Here is a 20437-nt window from a genome sequence, read left to right on the forward strand (position 1 = left end):
GTAGTAGCTCGTCTGTGACCAAAAAAACGCTGCTCCACCCACTGTTCTGGCGGTGAATTGTTTTCAATACCCACAGCCGTGGAAGAAGTATAAATCAAAAACAGTACGTCCGAATCCGTCCGAATCTGTTTCCCCGCCCATCCGTAAAACGGACGGACACCGACGCAGATCTATAATTCGGGCTTTAGACTCCGTTACGGATGGGCGTGCCGCCGGATAGGACGGATTAATTAGCATTTCTGTTGACTTTATGGTTCTCCAAAGGCTGGAGGTGCTGAACACAATTCACCGCCAGAACAGTAGGTGGAGAAGCGGTTTTTTGTCGAAAACATGTTAACCGTTGCTTTGTTACGTCTTTGTAAGTTAGAAATCGTCATTGATTATCTCCCACCCCACGTGTGCCCCCCCTACCAGCTGTCACTAGTCAGACGATAAGTGCAGCAGGTGTAGTTACATGATATTAAATTGAAGAGTGTGTCTAATGCTATATAATCACCTGAAAGGGCAAACTTATCTCTATCATGGTAGGTATTATTTGTGGGGAAAATAGTAGCACTCTATAACAAAATTATATGCTTTTCTTATATACAATATTAAAACTATTAAAAAACGATTCCCTGAAATGAATACGTTCTTATTTTCTTTGGTATTTTTGTCATATTCAGATTTGCAATGATGATTGCTGGGTAATATGTATGTTGTGGTCCAATGTCAAGTCTCTATTTTATCATGTGACGAGACGATGGTAGGCTATAGCTAGTTTAGGCACAGCATCTGAACGTCAAGACCGACAAGCTGACAGTGTTGTACAAGTTCACACCTCTCATGAACCAGTTCAAAGCTCAGTTCAAACAAGTAAACATGAATAGTTCACGTTCATAGTTCACCATTTAAATTCTGAACCAGTTTATAGTTCAGTTCAGTTCATAGTTTTAGAGTGGAAAGTGAGAATGAAAGACTTCACTTGTTTTTTATAGAAAACTTTATCCATCACTACCCTTTGCCTTAAACTAAACTTCATGTGTATCAATTACTAAAATAATAATATTTTTTTTATTATTATTGCAACCACCCTGTCAATTTCCCCCTACCACAGCGTTTCTCGAAGTGTGGGGAGAGCCCAACTGGTGGGTCGCAGAGACGTGACAGGTGGGGGCAAATGGAAATGAGCAGGAGATTTTCCTGTTGCAATGTCTTCCTTTATAGACAGTAACGATAATATACCCCCATCGCACTAAACAACCACACTCAAACAAAGAAATGTTGTATTGTTAGAAACAATAGCAGGGCAGAGCACACGGATAATCCATAATCAGCATCTTGGCAAATTGAGAGACATAAAGCATTCCATATTTAAAACATCTTAATAAGTAGTAAAGTCAACTTGTCTGCTTCATATGATGGAGAAGTTCGTTTATTGACACATATTTTAAGGACGGCCACAGCGCTTTAAAACGAAGTGTTTATAAGTTACATTATTCAAAGGTGGAAGGTTGCTCAGTAATCAGTCTAGAGAGATAACTGAACAAAACTCTACTCCCTTGCCTCACGGGTGCAATACCATATGCCGTTTAATCATATTTGATAGAATGAAGGACAAATGAGTTGTGAATAATATCACCGAGTTTGAAAGGTATTGGTCCGGTAATAGCTGCGTGACAGCTGTGTGTTTTAAGCAAGTACAATGTGTGTGCGCCGAGTTGCGTAGAGGCCGAGAGCGGTATTGCAGAAAAATTATAACTCGCAGCATATTGAAAAAAAGAACTCCATTTTTTGGAGCTGGGAACTTAGTTCTAAATTTTGAATTATAAACTATGAACTGAACTAGTTCATTCTAAAATTTGTGAACTATGAACTGAACTAGTTCATGTAGAAAGTGAACTTTCCCAACACTGGAACATGTTTGCTTCATATAATGCAGAAGTTCGTTTTTGAGAGTAAATTAAATCACTTTGTGCACTTAACGTTTTTTTTTTTTTTTTAAAGAAACCGTCATCTGGAGAGTTTAAAACGACACTTAATGAGGGGAAATATACTGTATGGAGATATTTCTGTCGGAAGATTTCATAGTCGATGTGGATTCTAATGAGGCTGTTTGATATGTCCAATGTAAGAAGTGTGAAGCTTTAATGAAATATGATTGATGCCATCTTCTTTCTCCACAACAACATGGATTAAACCTCGATGGTTGGACTATGTAGATAGTTTTATAACGAATGTGGCCATGTACTTAAAAAACTGATCTTCAATGGTAAGACTTGTTTTATTCGTGCCTCTTCTGGTGTAGCATATAACGTGAGTTTTATTTAGGCATATACAGATGCCTAGCGTGTGTAATGTGTAGGCCATTTCATTCCGATCTTGCAATGTGAATAATTGTATTTCAATATGCTTATCTCCCTCTTGTGCGCGCTTGTGAGTTTAACGGGGCTTGTTTGTGTGAGCGACTAAATATTTTACTTGCTGTCGGGCGTTTTTTGAGAATAAAATAACTTCACATTTAGGATAACAGCCTTCTTCCTGTTGCGGGAATTTGTTTGTATCCTAGCTGTCACAACGTGATTACAGGCGGCAAATGCATCATAAAGCAAGTTTAAAAGAAATGAACTGTATGGAGATAGGCTATTTCTGTCAGATGGCATCATTGTCGATGCAGATTCTAGTGAGGCTGTTGGATATGTCTCATGATATGATATGAATGAATATGTCCAAAGGTTGTTTGGACAAAATATTTTAATTGCTCTGCTCCTGCCGGGCTCTGGCACCTACTCTGTCAGATGCTGGTGCTCATGTGGGTTTTAAATATGGCGGCATTGTGATATATAGGGAATGAAACAGGAAACAGTCGCAGTCTTTAGTGTCCAGCTCTACCGCTGCAGAATTGGCAGTCATTCGCGCATCTTTGTAATCTTTTAGCGATGTGTTATAGAGGTGAGGATATTTCCGGACCTCTTCCGCAATGAGCTCTTCGATGTTCGTGATCATAGAGGGCGTTCCAGGGCGTTCCATCTATGTGTTGGCCCTTCCCATGTGTCCGAAATCGTGAAGTACGGAGTACCATATAACGGCCCTAACTCGGCAAGCTTGTAATAAATGACACTGTCCAATGTATGTTAAGTATGTCGCCAACAATATATTATTACATTACAAATTCAAACGCTTAGAAAACAATGCACATGTGCTTGAAATGAGAGCAGTATTTCGGCTAAATTTAAATTTGTGATTCTTTGGTTATGCAAGTGTTTATCTCCGATGTCACAATGCAAAACTAAATATATATATATATTGTGTAAAACCTTGTGATATTACTCTACCTTGTCAGTCTACATGCTTCTTTGGCTTCTGCCGATTCCAAATCCTTCAGCTTGTCAACAAATACACGTGTTCACTGTCCATTTGGGAGTCTCGAAGCGCGATTTGTATTTACGACAGTGGTGTAAAAGTGAGCTATAGGCTACTCCAAGCTCAGAAGAAAGAAAAATTCTCGCAGAATGGGGCTTTAAATACACTATATGCACAAAGGTATTTGGCCACACCTGTTAATTATTGAATTCAGGTGTTTCAATCTGACCCATTGCCACAGGTGTATGCAACTAGCCATGCAGTCTCTATTTGCAAACATTTGTGATGTGAAATGGGTCGTTCTAAAGAGCTCAGTGACTTCAAGCTTGGTACCGTGATAGGATGCCTCCTTTGCAATAAGACGGTTCGTGAAATTTCATCCCTGCTGGATATTCCACGGTCAACTTTAAGTGATATTATTAGAATCACAGAGCAGGGTCAATGACTACAAAGGCGCAATGCCAATGATGGAGTGGTGTAAAGAATCAGAATCAGAATTGTATTTATTACCAAGTAGGTTTACACCTACCTGGAATTTGCTTTGGTGCATCCAGTAACATAAAAACACAATAAATACTACACATAATAAAACAACACAATATATAAGATATAAGTATGTATATATATATATATATATATATATATATATATATATATATATATATAAAAGTAAAGTAAAAAGTCAAATGCAAAACAGGACTGCAATATGCAATGTAATGTGTGTTAATGTAACACAGACTTGAGGCGTGGGGGTGGGATAAGAGTCCAAGTCAGGTGGGGGACCCGGGCCTTGTTGATAAGGCCAACTGCAGCTTGTGGCGTGAGGTTTTTGTCCTGATGGACCGCAGCCTCCTGCCGGAGGGAAGTACCTAGAAGAGTTTGTGACCCGGGTGGGAGGGATCGGCCACAATCTTACTGACTGGAGGTGCAGCTGTTGGTATTCAGGGAGAAGAGTAGAGGGGAAAGAACGCAGCCTTGAGGGGAACCGGTGCTTATGGTCCTGGAATCAGAGACATGCTTCCCCAGCCTCACGTGTTGCCTCCTGTCAGACAGGAAGTCGGTGATCCACCTGCAGGTGGAGTCAGGCACACTCAGCTGGGAGAGCTTGTCCTGTAGCAGGGTCAGAATGATGGTGTTGAAGGCAGAGCTGAAGTCCACAAACAGGATCCTGGCGTAGGTTCCTGAGGAGTCCAGGTGCTGGAGGATGAAGTGAAGGGCCATGTTTACTGCATCGTCTACAGGCCTGTTGGCTCTGTAGGCAAACTGCAGGGGGTCCAGGAGAGGGTCAGTGATGGCTTTGAGGTGGAGCAGCACAAGGCGCTCAAATGTCTTCATCACCACAGAGGTAAGGGGCGACGGGTCTGTAATCATTGAGTCCAGTGATCTGTTTTTTTGGGGACGGGGATGATGGTGGAGATCTTGAAGCAGGTTGGTATGTGGCATGTCTCCAGTGAGGTGTTAAAAATGGCTGTGAACACTGGAGACAGCTGATCAGCACAGTGTTTCAGGATTGATGGAGAGACAAGAGTCTGGCCTGGCTGCTTTGCGGGGGTTCTGTCTCCTGAAGAGTCTGTTGATGTCCCTCTCCAGGATGGAGAGAGTCGTCACAGTAGTAGGGGAGGAGGGAGGGGGCTCTGATGTGAGCAGTTGTGAAAAGGCGCAGGCCTTTGCTATGGTGGGGGAGGTGCAGTTGATGGGCTGGAGCTGGAGAGTGGTGTCATGGGGGATGGTGTCAGGGCTGTGCCATTGCCTTTCAAAGCGACAGTAAAACTCATTCAAGTCGTTGGCCAGGCGTGAGTCGTTAGTGGAGTGGGGGGCTCTACAATTTGTAATCAACCCTTTCCAGACAGAGGCAGAGTCGCTGAGAACTGGTGTTGAAGTTTCCCAGAGTACAGATGTTTAGCTTCTCTCACCTCCTTGCTAAACCTGTATTTCGACTCTATACACCTGTCTCTGTCCCCACTCCTGAATGCCTCTTCCTTCTCTAACCTTAACTTTTTGAGTTTGGCTGTGAACCAGGGTTTGTCATTGTTGTAACTCACCCTGGTGCGTGATGGAACACAGCTGTCCTCACAGAAGCTGATAGAAGTCACAACCTCTGTGTACTCGTCCAGACTGTTCCTGAACACCTCCCAATCTGTACAGTCCAAGCACGCCTGAAGATCCTCCACAGCTACACTGCTTTAAAGTCCTGACAACAGGTTTGCAGAGTTTTAGTTTCTGCCTGTATGCAGGAATCAAATGGACCATGACGTAGTCCAAGAGTCCCAGTGCAGCCCAGGGGACGGCGTGATAGGCACTGCTTACTGTGGTGTAACAGTGATCCAGAATGTTCTCCTCTGTGGTCGGGCATTTAATAAATTGTTTGTATTTGGGGAGTTCGCGGGTGAGATTTCCTTTGTTAAAGTCGCAGAGGACAATAACTAAGGAGTCCGGGTGAGTCCGTTCTACACACGTACAGTACCAGTCAAAAGTTTGGACACACCTTCTAATTTTTTTGAGAAGTTTTTTCTTTACTTTTATTATTTTCTACATTGTAGATTAATACGGAAGACATTTCAACTATGAAAGAACACATATTGAATGATGTACTAAACAAAAAAAGTGTTATCTACCATGTAGAAAATAATAAAAGTAAAGAAATTTTTTTTTTTTAAATGAGAAGGTGTGTCCAAACTTTTGACTGGTACTGTATCTGGTCGGCGAGCATGCGTTGTGCCAGGTGTGGCCATACTAATTTTTTATTTAAATCAAATGTAAACATACCCTTAGAAAAACCTAGAAAAACCTTTCTTGCCACATCATCACCCAATAGCGATCACTGAATTACCACCCCCTTATCATATGAATAGCCGTAATTTGCTAATGGGCGGGTTGTTAGGAGCTGAAACCTCACTCAGAGACTGAAATGTGCAAGGGTTAGTTATATTCTCCTTACAAAGTGCTTATCTATATTTTATATTTTTCTGGGGTGTCCTTTTTATGTCTCTCTCTACGGGGATATGGTCCGGTAAGGGTTAATTCTTCAGCATACCAAGACATTTTGGACCATGTTTTGCTTCCAACTTTGTGGCAACCGTTTGGGGAAGGCCCTTTTCTATTCCAACATGACTGTGCCCCAGTGCACAAAGCAAGGACTATAAAGACATGGTTTGATGAGTTTGGTATGGAAAAACTTGACTGGCCCGCACAGAGCCCTAACCTTAACCCCATCAAGCACCTTTGGGATGAACTGGAACGGAGTCCAACATCAGTGCCTGCCCTTATAAATGCTCCATGAAAGGGCACCAATTTCCACAGAAAGAAGAGTGAAAGCTGTTATAGCTGCAAAAGGGGGACCAACTCCATATTAAAGTATATGTATTTTAATACAATGTAATTACAGTCCCTGTTGGTGTAATGGTCAGGCGGCCGAATACTAAAAAGCTATAAATAAAGCGTATTATTTTTGTTATTGGTGTTTTTTTTTGCTGGGCGCAGTTTTTGGCGCCTCGCTCTGGGTGGCGCTCTAGGCAACCACATATGTCGCCTTTTCATGGGATGTGACATCACTGTGTTTAAGCGCCATATTTGTGTACGACACGGACACCTATGCGTCGGTCACAACCCACAGAAAGTTCAAAATGCCCGGGATATGTTGTGCTGTTGGATGCGACAACAGTCGCCAAAGAAACCCAGATATACAATTTCATTCTATTCCAAAAAATTTAGATCGGCGGAATAAATGGTTGGCTGCAATTAGAAGAGACAACTGGCAGCCAACATCTAACTCCAGATTGTGCAGTCAACACTTTGTATCCGGTAAATTGGCACTAGCTACATTTGCCCTCAATTTAGCTAGCTAGTGCTATCTAGCTAATTCTTTTTTTACAGGAAAATTATAACAATACAAAACACTGGTTAACTTCAGTTGCCATAGCTAACGTTATAATTAAGCAGTTAGCAGTGTCACCCAAACACACGATGAGCTTGGTATAACATTGTTATGCTAACGTTAGCTAGTCGCTAATGTTATTCAGATTGTGTAGTAAGCTAGCTAACGGAGCTGATGTTAGTCTCACACTTAGTACAGTATGTGAATAAGAGAATGTCTGAGAGAAAAAGATGAAAGGGAAATTACCTTCCTTAGGTTGGTCAATGTCTTGATAGTATGCACATATTTAATATTCTACCATTCTTTTCTATCTGCTTAGGGAAAAGTGAGAACCCCATGAGCCCTGATTATGTACCCAGTCTGTTTGTACACACTTCAGCTGGACAGCGGCAGAAAAACGCCTATGCCAACAGAAGGTTTGAGCATACCCAGCAGATGAAACGCAAAAGGACTGAGACTTTGGCCCCTATAAATTATTACGCCTACCATGAGACTGTGGCCGCTTCCAGCACCAGTGATGACACTGAGCAAGATGACAACATGGAAGTACGGGCAGAATGCACGAAGGGTGAGCACAATTACTCCCAAGCCATGCATAGCCCATGCATCGTGGGACCATGCTCGAAAGCAGCCTGCCGAGCTACAGTCAAGGCATTGACAGATGAATGTGCACAATTTACAGCTGAGATTCATCGTCTAAAGGACAACGCTGATGAGCTGTCTTTGAGCGAAGAGGCTTCCAAAGGAAATTATGACATGGTACAGGAACTCACAGGTCTTCCAAGTTATGCTAAATTAATGGTTGTCTTTACTTTCCTGTCAGGATTTCTAAAACTGACTCCCTTTCATAGCTTTCTTTTAACCCTGATGAGAATGAGGCTAAAGCTACCTCTGTATTTGTTTGTCTATTTATCTCAGATGTCTAAGACAAATGTCGACAGAATATTTAATAGTACATTAGATATAATGTATGTTAGACTGTCACCACTTATACTTTGGGCGTCACAAGCATAGACATATATACATATATGTATATGTATATATGTCTATGGTCACAAGAACGAATTCAGGCTTTTCGGAAGTGTTGTCTTTGGTAGCCATGAACAGGAAGGACCGCCCCTGACACGACGGGCCGGGTTCGGTCAAACATTTTGAAATTGTACTCGGGTCGGGCTCCGACACATCAGCGTGATAAGGCTTTGAACATTCCATATTTAAAATATCTTGATAAGTAGGGAAGTCAACGTATAGATAATAAAAATAAATCACATTTAGGTTAACAGCCTTCTTCCTGTGTGCATGTCCTAGCTGTGACAACGCGATTACAGGCGGAAAACTGGCATCATGGAAGAAGTTAAAAATAAACTGTCATCTGGAGAGTTTAAAACGATACAAAACGAAGGGAAATCTACTGTATGGAGATATTTCCGCTTAGTAGTCAATGCGGATTTTAATGTGGCTGTTGGTTATGTCCAATGTAGGAAGTGTAAAGTTGTAATGAAATATGATAGTAAGCGGACGGGGAATTCCGCCATGCAGCGCCATGTGGCTAGAGTCTGCAAGACGACTGATGATGCTGTCGGCCAAAGATCCGTATTTCCGCTGGGATCGATATTAAAACTGGAAGTGAGTACTTTAATGTATGCATTTGTAATTTGCTGCGGTATGTGGTGTACTGAGTAGCACTGATACATAGTCTTTATAATTATTTACATGTGTAAAAATGAATTTGATAGTCTGCATCTTGTTTTTGCACTCAGAGCACATCACCCCTAAACTCTAGGTCTAGCTAGCTTTTAGTGATGCTCAGATTGATCGCCGATATTGGCTAAAAATAGCTTGATCTGCGAACCCCAAAAGCGCCGATCAAAAAAGCCGATCACGTGACGTAAATTACTTGCGTGACTTTTTTTCCTCCTGCATGCGCTGCGCACGGGCAACAGCAGAGCGGAGCAAGCAACATGAGTTCTCCCGTCTGGAAGTTTTCCAAAGTGTCCGACAAAGACGTAAAATTTGCCATTTGCAATGTGTGTCGTGCTGAAATACCTCGAGGTGGAAGCCACCAACGGCATTTTAACACCACTAACATGATTAGGCATCTTAGAACACGCCATACAACTGAATATGCCGAGTATGAGAAACTAAACCAGCCGAAGCCAACGTGGAGCTCATCCCCATCCCTCAATCAGCCGACGGTGAGTGATACATTTAAACGACGTGAACCATACAGCAGGGATAGTAAGAGGTGGAAAGACATCACGTTCAGAATTGTGGAATTAAATTGCCTCGACGAACAACCAATATCCGTTGTGGAGAATTAAGGGTTCCGTCGCCTGCTAACCTGCTTTGATCCACGATATGACGGTTTGAAACATTTTGTGGCCAATTGTTTAATTTTAATATATTAAAAAAGGCTAAATTTTACAAGTAGCCTGGGCCTAAATGTGACCGCATCCCATCCCAAGTTCATCTAATGTGGGTTGGTAAATCTGCTTGGCCTCCTTATGTTTCTCTGCCTTGTTATCTATGAAGGATGGCATTGGCTTACAGTACCTTACATTATTTATTTTTTTTGGATCTGATGTAGTTGGTTCCTATAACAGAAAAAAACTTGCCATAGTTTTGTCCTTTGTGGCAGTAACCAGTTTTGGTGTAAGTTTTACATTTTGCATCAAATACACACTTGATGGTTCTTCAATATCTTGAATGCAGCCTATTTCTACTGGGTTTTTTTTCAATACAGTTAATTCATAGTTAGTTTAATTTCTACAAATGGTGCAAACTCTACTAGATTATAGATACAAGATTACCATTCCCCTGCCATTCAGTGATCGGCAATAGGCAGATCATGATTTTGGTGATCGGTGATCGACCCCAAAAATGCTGATCGGAGCGTCTCTACTTGTTACCTATCTAGTTGCTCGCCAACTGACTAGGTCGTTACTTGCTGTTACCACAGGCTTTTCTTCTAGAATTAAATGGACTGACATTCGCATATTTTACACAACGGGTGTGATCATTTGTCGAGATGACAAGTTTTAAGCAACCAGAGACCGGAATTACATACTCACTTCCGGTTGTAATACCGTTCCCAGCGGAAATACGTATCCTTGACCGACAGCGTGATTTGTTTGTTGACCTGTCAATCACTATAAGGTCTCCGTTATCAACACAACCCCATGCGCCAGACTCCTCCCCCGTCATCCGTTGATTAACGCATTCCAACGCATATAGTGTGTGTAGTGCCGTGAGTCAGCCGTTACTACGATTGGAAAGAGGCGTCGTTTGTGTTTGAACAACGATCCGGGAACTTCGAATCTGTGAATATTGGGTTTCGAGGCTGTGGACTGTGGGTGTCCGGTTGCTAGAAGTGTATAGCGTTGCAATAACAACAATGGAGGAAAATGGGGTTGAGCAGGAGATTTTTCGTCCGTCTAAGAAGAAGTCTGAAGTCTGGGCTTATTTTGGTTTTATGAAAGATGCTAACGGACAACTGATTGAGAATCACTTGCCTGTTTGCAAAACGTGTAGAAGGAAAGTTTCAGCGAAAGGAGGTAACACAACGAATTTAATGGTCCATCTTCGTGACAAACATGCACAGCTTTATAGACAGTTGAAGGTGAGCCGAAATACCACGATCATGTTGAAATCCGTCATCTCTTCATAACAGTGTTAGAGTAGGCCTACCAAACAGTTCTCCATGGATAGGTGTGCCATGAAAGAGGTTCCCGAATGCTATGTAGGTTGGAATAGGTTGAATCTATTTTCCATTATAGTTGAATGTTTGGAAAGTTTTCATTCAGGAAAAAAAGTATAATTAATAGTTAGAATTATTAAATCAATGTCTGGAAAATTCTGAAATTACTGCCATGAACACGGTTCTGAAATCTAATGAAGGTGTTTATTGTGTGTTGTGTTAGTCCAAGCAGGACAAATCAGCAACATACCAAGACTATGAAGACCCCATCCAGCCAGAGCTTGTGTCTGCGACCAACATATTCCGGACAAAGATTCTGTCTCTCATGGAGTCTTTTATGGTGAGGACGACATCAGAAATCGTCTCCTTATTTGACGAAATTTATATGGGAGCTGAAATTAAGTTAATGCAGAAGAGAAAGGAAGTGGAAGCCCTCACAGAGAGACTGAAGGAGAGCGAGCGATTGTGTGCTCAGAATGTGTGTCACAACCTGCCAGACCTCAAAGTGGAGAGAGGACAGGAGCTTTTGGAAAGTGTCCTGTCCTATGGACAATCCGTCCCAGAAAAGACAGAGGTAAGGATATTAGACCGTAGACCGGTAGTAATCTGGCTTTAGTGCCATCATTAGGTCTGCATGTTAATAGAACTTTGATGTGTTGAATTAAACATCTTCTTAGACTGTGGAGGTTTCCCTGGAGTGTGTGGTGCTGAAGGCAGAGGAATCAATGACCCCAGAACCAGTGGTGCTGCCATGTGGTAAGGACTGTTTCTACACTACACATGTTACCATACTTGATTAACTGTCATTTGTTAGGGTCAGTTCAGTGGAACATTACACCTTTGCTTGTTGTGTGTGAGTCTTTGTCGTGAAAGAGATTCTGATTTCCAGCATGTTTCTAACCCTACTCCAAGGGGGGTTAATTCATGTTTTGTGTGTGTGAATTACCCTGAATTCAACTGTCACTTTTCAGTCAAAATTGGAACCAGATTCAACTGTCTTATCTCCAGCCTAGAAAATGTAAGACTGTATATGTGCGCACACATTTCAGAGTTCAGACGTAGGCTAGTCGTCATTCCATTTACTGAAGTTTCTTTCATTTTTCCTGTACTCTCTTATCTTCCTTTCAAATGCTTTTGGTGTGGATCATCAGAGTACCAGCTGGATTCAAGCAGTGCAACTGACAATCAGCAGGAGCCCCTGAGCAGAGCTGAGGAGGAGCTGCTGGGTGCTCCAGTTGAAGAAGAAGAGGGAGCTGAGAGCCCGCCCCCTCCTGTAGGGCAGTCACTCCAAATGGAGCAGGAAACAACACGCTCTGCTGCCACAGCAGGACAAGGATCCAGCGTGGCTGCACAGGACTCTGCCAGTGTGAGGCAGAATCAGGTACTCAATGGTGCTCCAGAGTCAGACCCTCCTGCTGTTCGACGCCGTGGTCGGCCTCCTGGTAGGAAGAACTTCATCTCCTCTTCATCACAGCACACAAGTTCTTCTCAGGCCCTGCAAACTGAAGATGATGTAAATGCAATGGGGCTCACTAAAAAACCTAAAAAAAGATTGCGGCTTCGAGACTTTCCTACTTGGCAGGAGTTCAAAAAGCGTAAGTACCTCATTGGTAACACATGTTCTATGGAGATCCTCTAAGAAGAAGTAGAATGTTTTGAAATTAGTTCTGTGAGTTTGCCTCTGTAAAAATTAGGTGTTGTATTTTAGGGAGTGAAAAAATATATGTGCATCACCAAATTGACCCATTCGTTTTCCTAGTTAATGGGATTTGAGTGATTAGAATGCCACATTTGAAAGTGTTTAGGTGTTGAATAAAGAATATATGTGTTACATCAGGGGAAGGAGATCATTTAAAAAAATTCAGTTCTGTGAATTGCAGACACATAGCTCCGCACCAATCCTGAAACCACTGGCTTCAAGTTAAGGTGGCAGTGGATGTTTAGTCATGCTGCCTCTGTGTTTTTTTTAACACTCTCTCTCTCTCTCTCTCTCTCTCTATCTCGCTCTCTCTCTCTCTCTCTCATTTCTCTCTCTCACCATGAAAACCATCAGAGTGCCTGGTGTCAAGCTCTTCAAATATTTCCCCAGATGACCACTCCTCCGTTGAGCAGGAGCCCCTGAGCAGAGCTGAGGAGGAGCTGCTGGGTGCTCCATTTGAAGAAGAAGAGGGAGCTGAGAGCCCGCCCCCTCCTGTAGGGCAGTCACTCCAAATGGAGCAGGAAACAACACGCTCTGCTGCCACAGCAGGACAAGGATCCAGCGTGGCTGCACATGACTCTGCCAGTGTGAGGCAGAATCAGGTACTCAATGGTGCTCCAGAGTCAGACCCTCCTGCTACTCGACGCCGTGGTCGGTCTGCGGGTTGGAGCTCAGTTTCTTCGTCAGCACCAGGGACAACCTTTCACCTCAGAAGCCGCTTGGCCGCAATGAGCACCAACAGCAGACCTCACGAGAATTTAGAGGGGCTGGATAGCTCTCCACGTGTGGATGCATCTACAGAGGAGGCTACAGATGATTGTTTGACTTCTGAACCCGAGACTGAAAATCCCGCTGATATGGATGTGAAATCCACTGCTGTCATGATGCAGACTGAGAACTGTAAAGCCATTGAGAATTCAGGAGATGGGTATCAACGGAGTGAAGAAGACATATCATTAAAAAGAAGGTCAGCAGTGAAGAGTGAGAAGATTCAAAGAAAAAAACGAAGAATGATGGATCAAGGTGAATTTTGAAATGAAGGCTTTGGCCAGCAGTATATTAGTTTCTGTATAGTTGAAAATGTGGTTGTCAGTTCCCTCATATGTACCAAAGGATAAGGTGATTTGGATTTGTGCCTGGGTCCTGCGTTTGGCATTTCTGTGGAATTCTCTGTGGGATTAGTCATTTTCTTCTACTTGAAGGGCAGATTTTCATACAACTTTCCTGTTTCAGAGTGCAAACATGATGTGAATGGTGCTCTGTATCCCTTTGAAAAGATTCTTCAGAAAAGAACTGCAGCTGATGTAAGTAAAAAAGAAAGATTAATACAGCTCATTAATATGTTGTACAAACATACAGTATTTTTAACTTTAAATGTCACAATGGACCACATCATGTTTTTATTTTTTTTATTTCTTCAGGGTCAAGAGGAGGTGAGAGTGAAATGGTGGCCTTGTTCTTCGTGGTAAGTGCAGTTTTGCGTGTGCTGGACCATGCAATATTGTAAATGCAGAGTGGTTTCAATCAAAGGGTTGGTTACTGTGTGTCTATAATGCTGGGGAAAATTGTCGCTTTTATAATGCATTGGGATGCGAAAGTGAAAAAGTCTGCATTGATGCAGAAAAAAAAAAATTATAAAAAAAAAATGTAAACAACGTAATTAAATAATATTGTAGCGTCTAGCCAGGAAGAATTCTCAGCGAGTTAGAGATCTCAGTTTTATATCAGTTTCTGTGCCCCATACACCACACGCCCCTAGGAGTATGCTGCTTTATTAACAACATGCGTAGGGGAGAACTCTTATCGTAACACGGTAGGAAGAGAAAAGGACATAATTTACACTGACAATCATCCTAATGGTCACAGATACATTAAACTAACACAAGTGACTAACACATGCATTGAATGGTACAACAAAAAACAACACAACACCCAATGCATGCTGGGAGGCTATTTTTAGGCTGTTTTTATATTATATAGTTTTCATATTAATTAGTTTTACAGTACAGTTATTCACTAAACTGAATTATCCTGTAGGCCTTATTTGTTTTAATGTGAAAACAATTTAATTTTGTACATAGGCCTACTGCTAGGTAATCTACTGGGTAGAGTTCAAATCCGAGTGCTTGTATTTATTAATACAATTGAGAACTGTCTTATAATCAAATCCTTACCTTTGAATCAAATCATGAGGCCAGTGAAAAATCACCTCTAGTGCCCCTAACACATAGTAAAATGACATCTAATAGACTGTAAAAAATAAAAGTTGGAACCTTGTGCATTGGATGCTACCCTCACATAAATATCAGAGATTGTATGAAGAGGCATTATAACTAAAGAGGTAGATCAAAGTAATGTGGCCTAAAAAATGTACAGCGTAATGTTTATGTAATGTAATTTTTAGATGAATTATGTGACTCTTACTTTTCAGTGGCGCAAAATGGAGCAACTCCTGGGAGCCAGCCTAGAAGAGGAGGAGGCTGTGTCGCTGATCTTATTCAACTTCTTACGTTCTAGTCATTTGATTGGCTAAGAGGTATTCAAAAAGTGCTGAGATCATCAGGTAGATTTGGATACTGGCACATTTGAATGCTTTTGTGTCTCTGCTTTTGTGGAGAACATAAAAAGGACCAAAACGCATTAGGTACACTATAGGTAAATGTGTAGAATAGCAGGACTCCTTCAATTTGATAACCATCCCTTGCAACACTTTTTGCAGATTTTAGATGGCTTTTGTGGATGTCTTTAGAACAGACTTAGCTTTTCTATTTTTCACCATTGACAACTTGAAAGTATGTGCAAATGCCAGGCATCGATCCTTGTACATTTAATTGCTTTGGGATGTTTATGGATACACTTTGTCACTCCCATTTTTTTGTGATAAGTCAGTGGAGACTTGTCATCTTTCAGCCGAGTTCTGAATTTACAGTTGAATTTGTTTTCTACTAACAAGACTGGTTTGCCATCCTGTTCATATAAAATCAATAAAACCCTAATTTTGTATCATACTGCTACAGACCTCTTCTTCATTTATTATTATTATTATTATTATTATTCCTCTTGATATGTTATAGCTGTTGTACAATATATGAAATTAAACCCACAAGTTCTTGAACATGACAAAAATTGGTTTCTGTTTTGAACATTGAATGTTGATTCAGTGAACATTTGCTGACTATGGCTGTTAAAATGGAAACTTGACTGAATTCTGCTGAATGAACCGGGGTCATTGAATGGCACCAGAATGTAGGCAGGGGCTCGTCTGGGGTTCCCCTCCTGTGGTCTATGTTTGAGGTCACTTTGCACCTCTGCTGTGTCATCATGCATGCTCCCAGTGCGGTCGATGACAAAGCACAGAAGAAGAACATGTGATTTCAATCAACATGTCAGTGATGATGATAAAACCAATAATAAATACAAATTTGTGCGAAAATTGGTAAGAATGACAAACAGGCTCACCTTAATATGAGCTGTAACATGACATCCTCACAATGATAACTTAGGTGTTATTTCAGATTGGAAATTAAAATGTATCTATGTAAAATGTACATGTACCATTGCATCCCTTGTAAAAATGGTACCATATTCCCCTCAATCCTGTCTCTATCCAAAGACTTTCCTAATCCACTAGATTTATAGAATAGAGTTCACAACAGCTTGATCCAAGCCAGTGTTTTATGTTATATAAGGCTATAGACCTAAGCCTTGGAAATAACTAGTTATTTTCATATAACAAGCAGTTTTTCAACACTCTTTCTCTGACATACAGGTGCATATCAATAAATTAGAATATCTTCAAAAAGTTGATTTATTTCAGTAATTTGATTAAAAAAGTGAAACTCATATTATATAGATTCATTACACACAGACTGATATATTTCAACTGTTTATTTTTTTTATTTTGATGATTATAACTGACAGCTAATGAAAACCCCAAATTCAGTATCTCAGAAAATTAGAATATTGTGAAAAAGTTCAATATTGAAGACTCATGGTGTCTCACTCTAATCAGCTAATTAACTCAAAACACCTTCAAAGGTGTCCTGAGCCTTTAAATGGTCTCTCAGTCTGGTTCAGTAGGCTACACAATCATGGGGAAGACTGCTGACTTGACAGTTGTCCAGAAGACGATCATTGACACCATGCACAAGGATGTAAAGATACAAAAGGTCATTGCTAAAGAAGCTGGCTGTTCACAGAGTGCTGTATCCAAGCAGAACGTTTGGAAAGTTGAATGGAAGGAAAAAATGTGGTAGAAAAAGGTGCACAAGCAACAGGGATAACCGCAGCCTTGAGAGGATTGTGAAACGAAGCCCATTCAAGAATTTGGGGGAGATTCACAAGGAGTGGACTGCAGCTGGAGTCAGTGCTTCAAGAGCCACCACACACAGACGTGTCCAGGACATAGGCTTCAACTGTCGCATTCCTTGTGTCAAGCCACTGTTGAACCAGAGACAACATCAGAGGCATCTTACCTGTGATAAGGACAAAAAGGACTGGACTGTTGCTCAGTGGTCCAAAGTTCTCTTCTCAGATGAAAGTACATTTTGCATTTCCTTTGAAAATCAAGGTCCCAAAGTCTGGAGGAAGAGAGGAGAGGCACAAAATCCAAGTTGCTTGAGGTCCAGTGTAAAGTTTCCACAGTGAGTGATGGTTTGGGGTGCCATGTCATCTCTTGGTGTTGGTCAACTGTGTTTTCTCAAGTCCAAGGTCAGCGCAGCCATCTACCAGGACGTTTTAGAGCACTTCATGCTTCCCTCTGCTGACCAGCTTTATGGAGATGCGGATTTCATTTACCAGCAGGACTTGGCACCTGCACACACTGCCAAAGGTACCAGTACCTGGTTTAAGGACCATGGTATCCCTGTGCTTGATTGGCCAGCAAACTCGCCTGACCTAAAACTCATACAGAATCTATGGGGTATTGTGAAGAGGAAGATGCGAGACACCAGACCCAACAACGCAGAAGAGCTGAAGGCCGCTATCAGAGCAACCTGGGCTTCCATAACACCTCAGCAGTGCCACAGACTGATCGCCTACATGCCACGCCGCATTGCTGCAGTAATTCATGTAAAAGGAGCCCAGACCAAGTATTAAGTGCTGTACATGTTCATACTTTTCAGTAGTCCAACATTTCTGCGTTAAAAATCTTTTTTTTATTGGTCTTAAGTAATATTCTAATTTTCTGAGATACTGAATTTTGAGTTTTCTTTAGCTGTCAGTTAGAACCATCAAAATTAAAAGAAATAAACACTTGAAATACATCAGTCTGTGTGTAATGAATCTATATAATATATGAGTTTCACTTTTTTAATCGAATTACTGAAATAAATCAACTTTTTGATGATATTCTAATTTATTGAGATGCACCTGTACATAAAATAATACCCACTCACTCACTTTTACATTCAGTCTATAGTGTTTATTTTTTATATTCACATTAAAACATTAACTTTGAAAAGCCATTATTCATTATGAAGAAATTATCTACATAATGAGAAAGGTCAATGGAAAAAAAGCCACAATAAACCTTTATAGTATGTAAAAATCCACAATATGCAGAGCACCACAGCAATAATTGTGACATAGTTCTGTATGAGACTTCATTTAGACTTAAATTGGTCGCATGAAAACACATATATTTAAATGTCTTTACAGGAAAAGACTGTAGGGATACATGGCAGCGATGCGAAACGCTTGCTTCGCTTTGAGTGGGCGTGGCGTGTGGAAATAGCGTAACAGACCGGGCTAGTTAGCAAGCTAGCCTGCTAGTAGGGTATCTACTCACTTGTCCAGGGGCGTAACTATAGGGGGTGCAGCAGGTGCGGTCGCACCTGGGCCCGTGGGTCTTGGGGGCCCGTAGCCGGGGCCCATAGACATATTTATGTCAATCTAAATAGTCTGAATAGCCAAGTCGCATTGCCAAAAATACTGATGTATATGGGGCGCCGTTTGTAAAATGTTGCACGTTCGAAAATCCTGCTCAGTTTTGCTACATTTAGCATTTTCATATGGAACAAAAAGCACAACAATATTCGAATGTCACTTTTTCAAGCATTTAGAGAGAAATTCATGTAAATTCATGCGATAACTTTTCCAAGGATATTTTTTGGCAGTAACACAAAGTTGTTAAATAATATAAATATTTCATCTAAATGTTAATGTTAAATGTTAAATGTAAATGTTAAATATAAATGTAAATGTTAAATGTAAATGTAAATGTTAAATATAAACGTAAATGTTCGATGTTATATATAAATGTTAAATATAAGTGTTAAATGTAAATGTTAAATGTAAATACAAATATCAAATGCTAAATGTAAATGTTAAATGTAAATGTTAAATGTAAATGTAAATGTAAATGTTAAATGTAAATGTTCAGTCTACATGTCAGACTTGACGACAGAACATTAGAATATTTACGGTAATTCATAGCTTTCAGTAACACTACCAGGGATAGCTTGCGGGCAAAATGTGTCGACCAACAGTGGACATCGTCGAGCAGTGCAACCTACTCAATTACGATCGCCATCAAACACAGATCATACCACAATAGCCAGACAGAGATATCTAGAAAAAAATTACATTTTGGGAACCTGTGATCCCTTTACTGCACCCGCTGATATTTGTATTTCTGTAACGTCGTAGAAGTCCCTGCCTGAGCTCCAGTTTGGAGATATTTACATATATCTAATAGAAAATCCGTCCCCCTACACACCTCAAAAACTGAAAGCCTACCACACAGATAGTAATTTAATTTTCAGAAGGGGATGGGTTAATAACGATGTCGTCTGGAAGGTGAAAACTAACAAACATCTTCATTATCAGAGCAAAGATGATTGCCATGTAATAGCTAGCGAGCTACATGCTGTTAGCTAGCAACCTTTAGCCTACCCAACACTGTTCTTTATCATTTTACACAATTTCCTGGTTAACACAAGTACAACCACCTGGTCTGGCGAATGACAACTGAAATTATCTTCCCAAGTATTTTCTACTGGCATTGTAGTATTACCAGTTGGATGACAAAATACAGTAGCCTAGCCTAGTTGCTTAGGTACTTGTCGCAATCTCAGAGCAGAAACCGGGTAATCCAATTTTAATCGTGTTGATGCTTTGTTTCTTGACTTTATTTCTTGATCTATTCCCGTTTTAGGTAGTTATTCTGATGAATGAGGCGACCAAAACAGGGTTCATGCTTTTATTGCAAGCTCCAAAAAGAAGGCTAGCTTACTGCCCGCCTGAGAAAAGTTGACCCAGAAGACGTCTACAATCAGCTGGAAACAGCCGGGCTTGTCTCCTCGCCGATTTGAACAGCCAACCGAGCAACAACTGTCTGGCATTTTACTACCTATGTCAGACAATTTTAAAGCGGATATATTAAATAATCTTGAATGAAAGATGGTCAGTTCCAGTATAAATTCCAGTGGTAGACAGCTGTGGAGTGTATTTTCTTGCCCGCAAGCTGGTAATTCTGACGTGACGTGAAAACTATGAAAGCCAATTACCGTAAATATTGTAAGGTTCAGTCTTCAAATCTGACATGTAGACTGAACATTTAACATTTACATTTACATTTAACATTTACATTTACATTTAACATTTACATTTAACATTTACATTTAGCATTTACATTTAACATTTACATTTAACATTTATGTATAACATTGAACATTTACGTTTATATTTAACATTTACATTTACATTTAACATTTACATTTATATTTAACATTTACATTTATATTTAACATTTACATTTAGATGAAACATTTATATTATTCAACAACTTTGTGTTACTGCCAAAAAATATCCTTGGAAAAGTTAT

At 40.7% G+C, this 20437-nt stretch overlaps 1 protein-coding gene across 6 annotated transcripts; it reads left to right on the plus strand.

Annotated features, from left to right (window-relative positions):
* Positions 1 to 6300: 6300 nt before the first annotated feature.
* zgc:66472 (uncharacterized protein LOC327494 homolog) lies at positions 6301 to 15620 on the plus strand. 6 transcript variants are annotated; one of them, XM_031560460.2, is made up of 9 exons: positions 6301 to 7143; positions 7536 to 7975; positions 11137 to 11487; positions 11591 to 11669; positions 12065 to 12508; positions 13003 to 13635; positions 13846 to 13916; positions 14034 to 14077; positions 15044 to 15620. In XM_031560460.2, the coding sequence occupies exons 1-9, from the start codon at positions 6966 to 6968 to the stop codon at positions 15078 to 15080; spliced, it is 2277 nt and encodes a 758-aa protein (XP_031416320.1). In that variant the 5' UTR covers positions 6301 to 6965; the 3' UTR covers positions 15081 to 15620. The 6 variants fall into 6 exon arrangements, with proteins under 6 accessions (XP_031416320.1, XP_012692356.2, XP_031416323.2 ...); XM_012836902.3 differs by having other exon boundaries at positions 6302 to 7143; positions 12967 to 13635; XM_031560463.2 differs by lacking the exons at positions 6301 to 7143; positions 7536 to 7975 and adding an exon at positions 7985 to 8842 and having other exon boundaries at positions 12967 to 13635.
* Positions 15621 to 20437: the final 4817 nt, after the last annotated feature.

The sequence above is a fragment of the Clupea harengus genome, chromosome 22, assembly GCF_900700415.2.
Source record: "Clupea harengus chromosome 22, Ch_v2.0.2, whole genome shotgun sequence".
NCBI lineage: Eukaryota > Metazoa > Chordata > Actinopteri > Clupeiformes > Clupeidae > Clupea > Clupea harengus.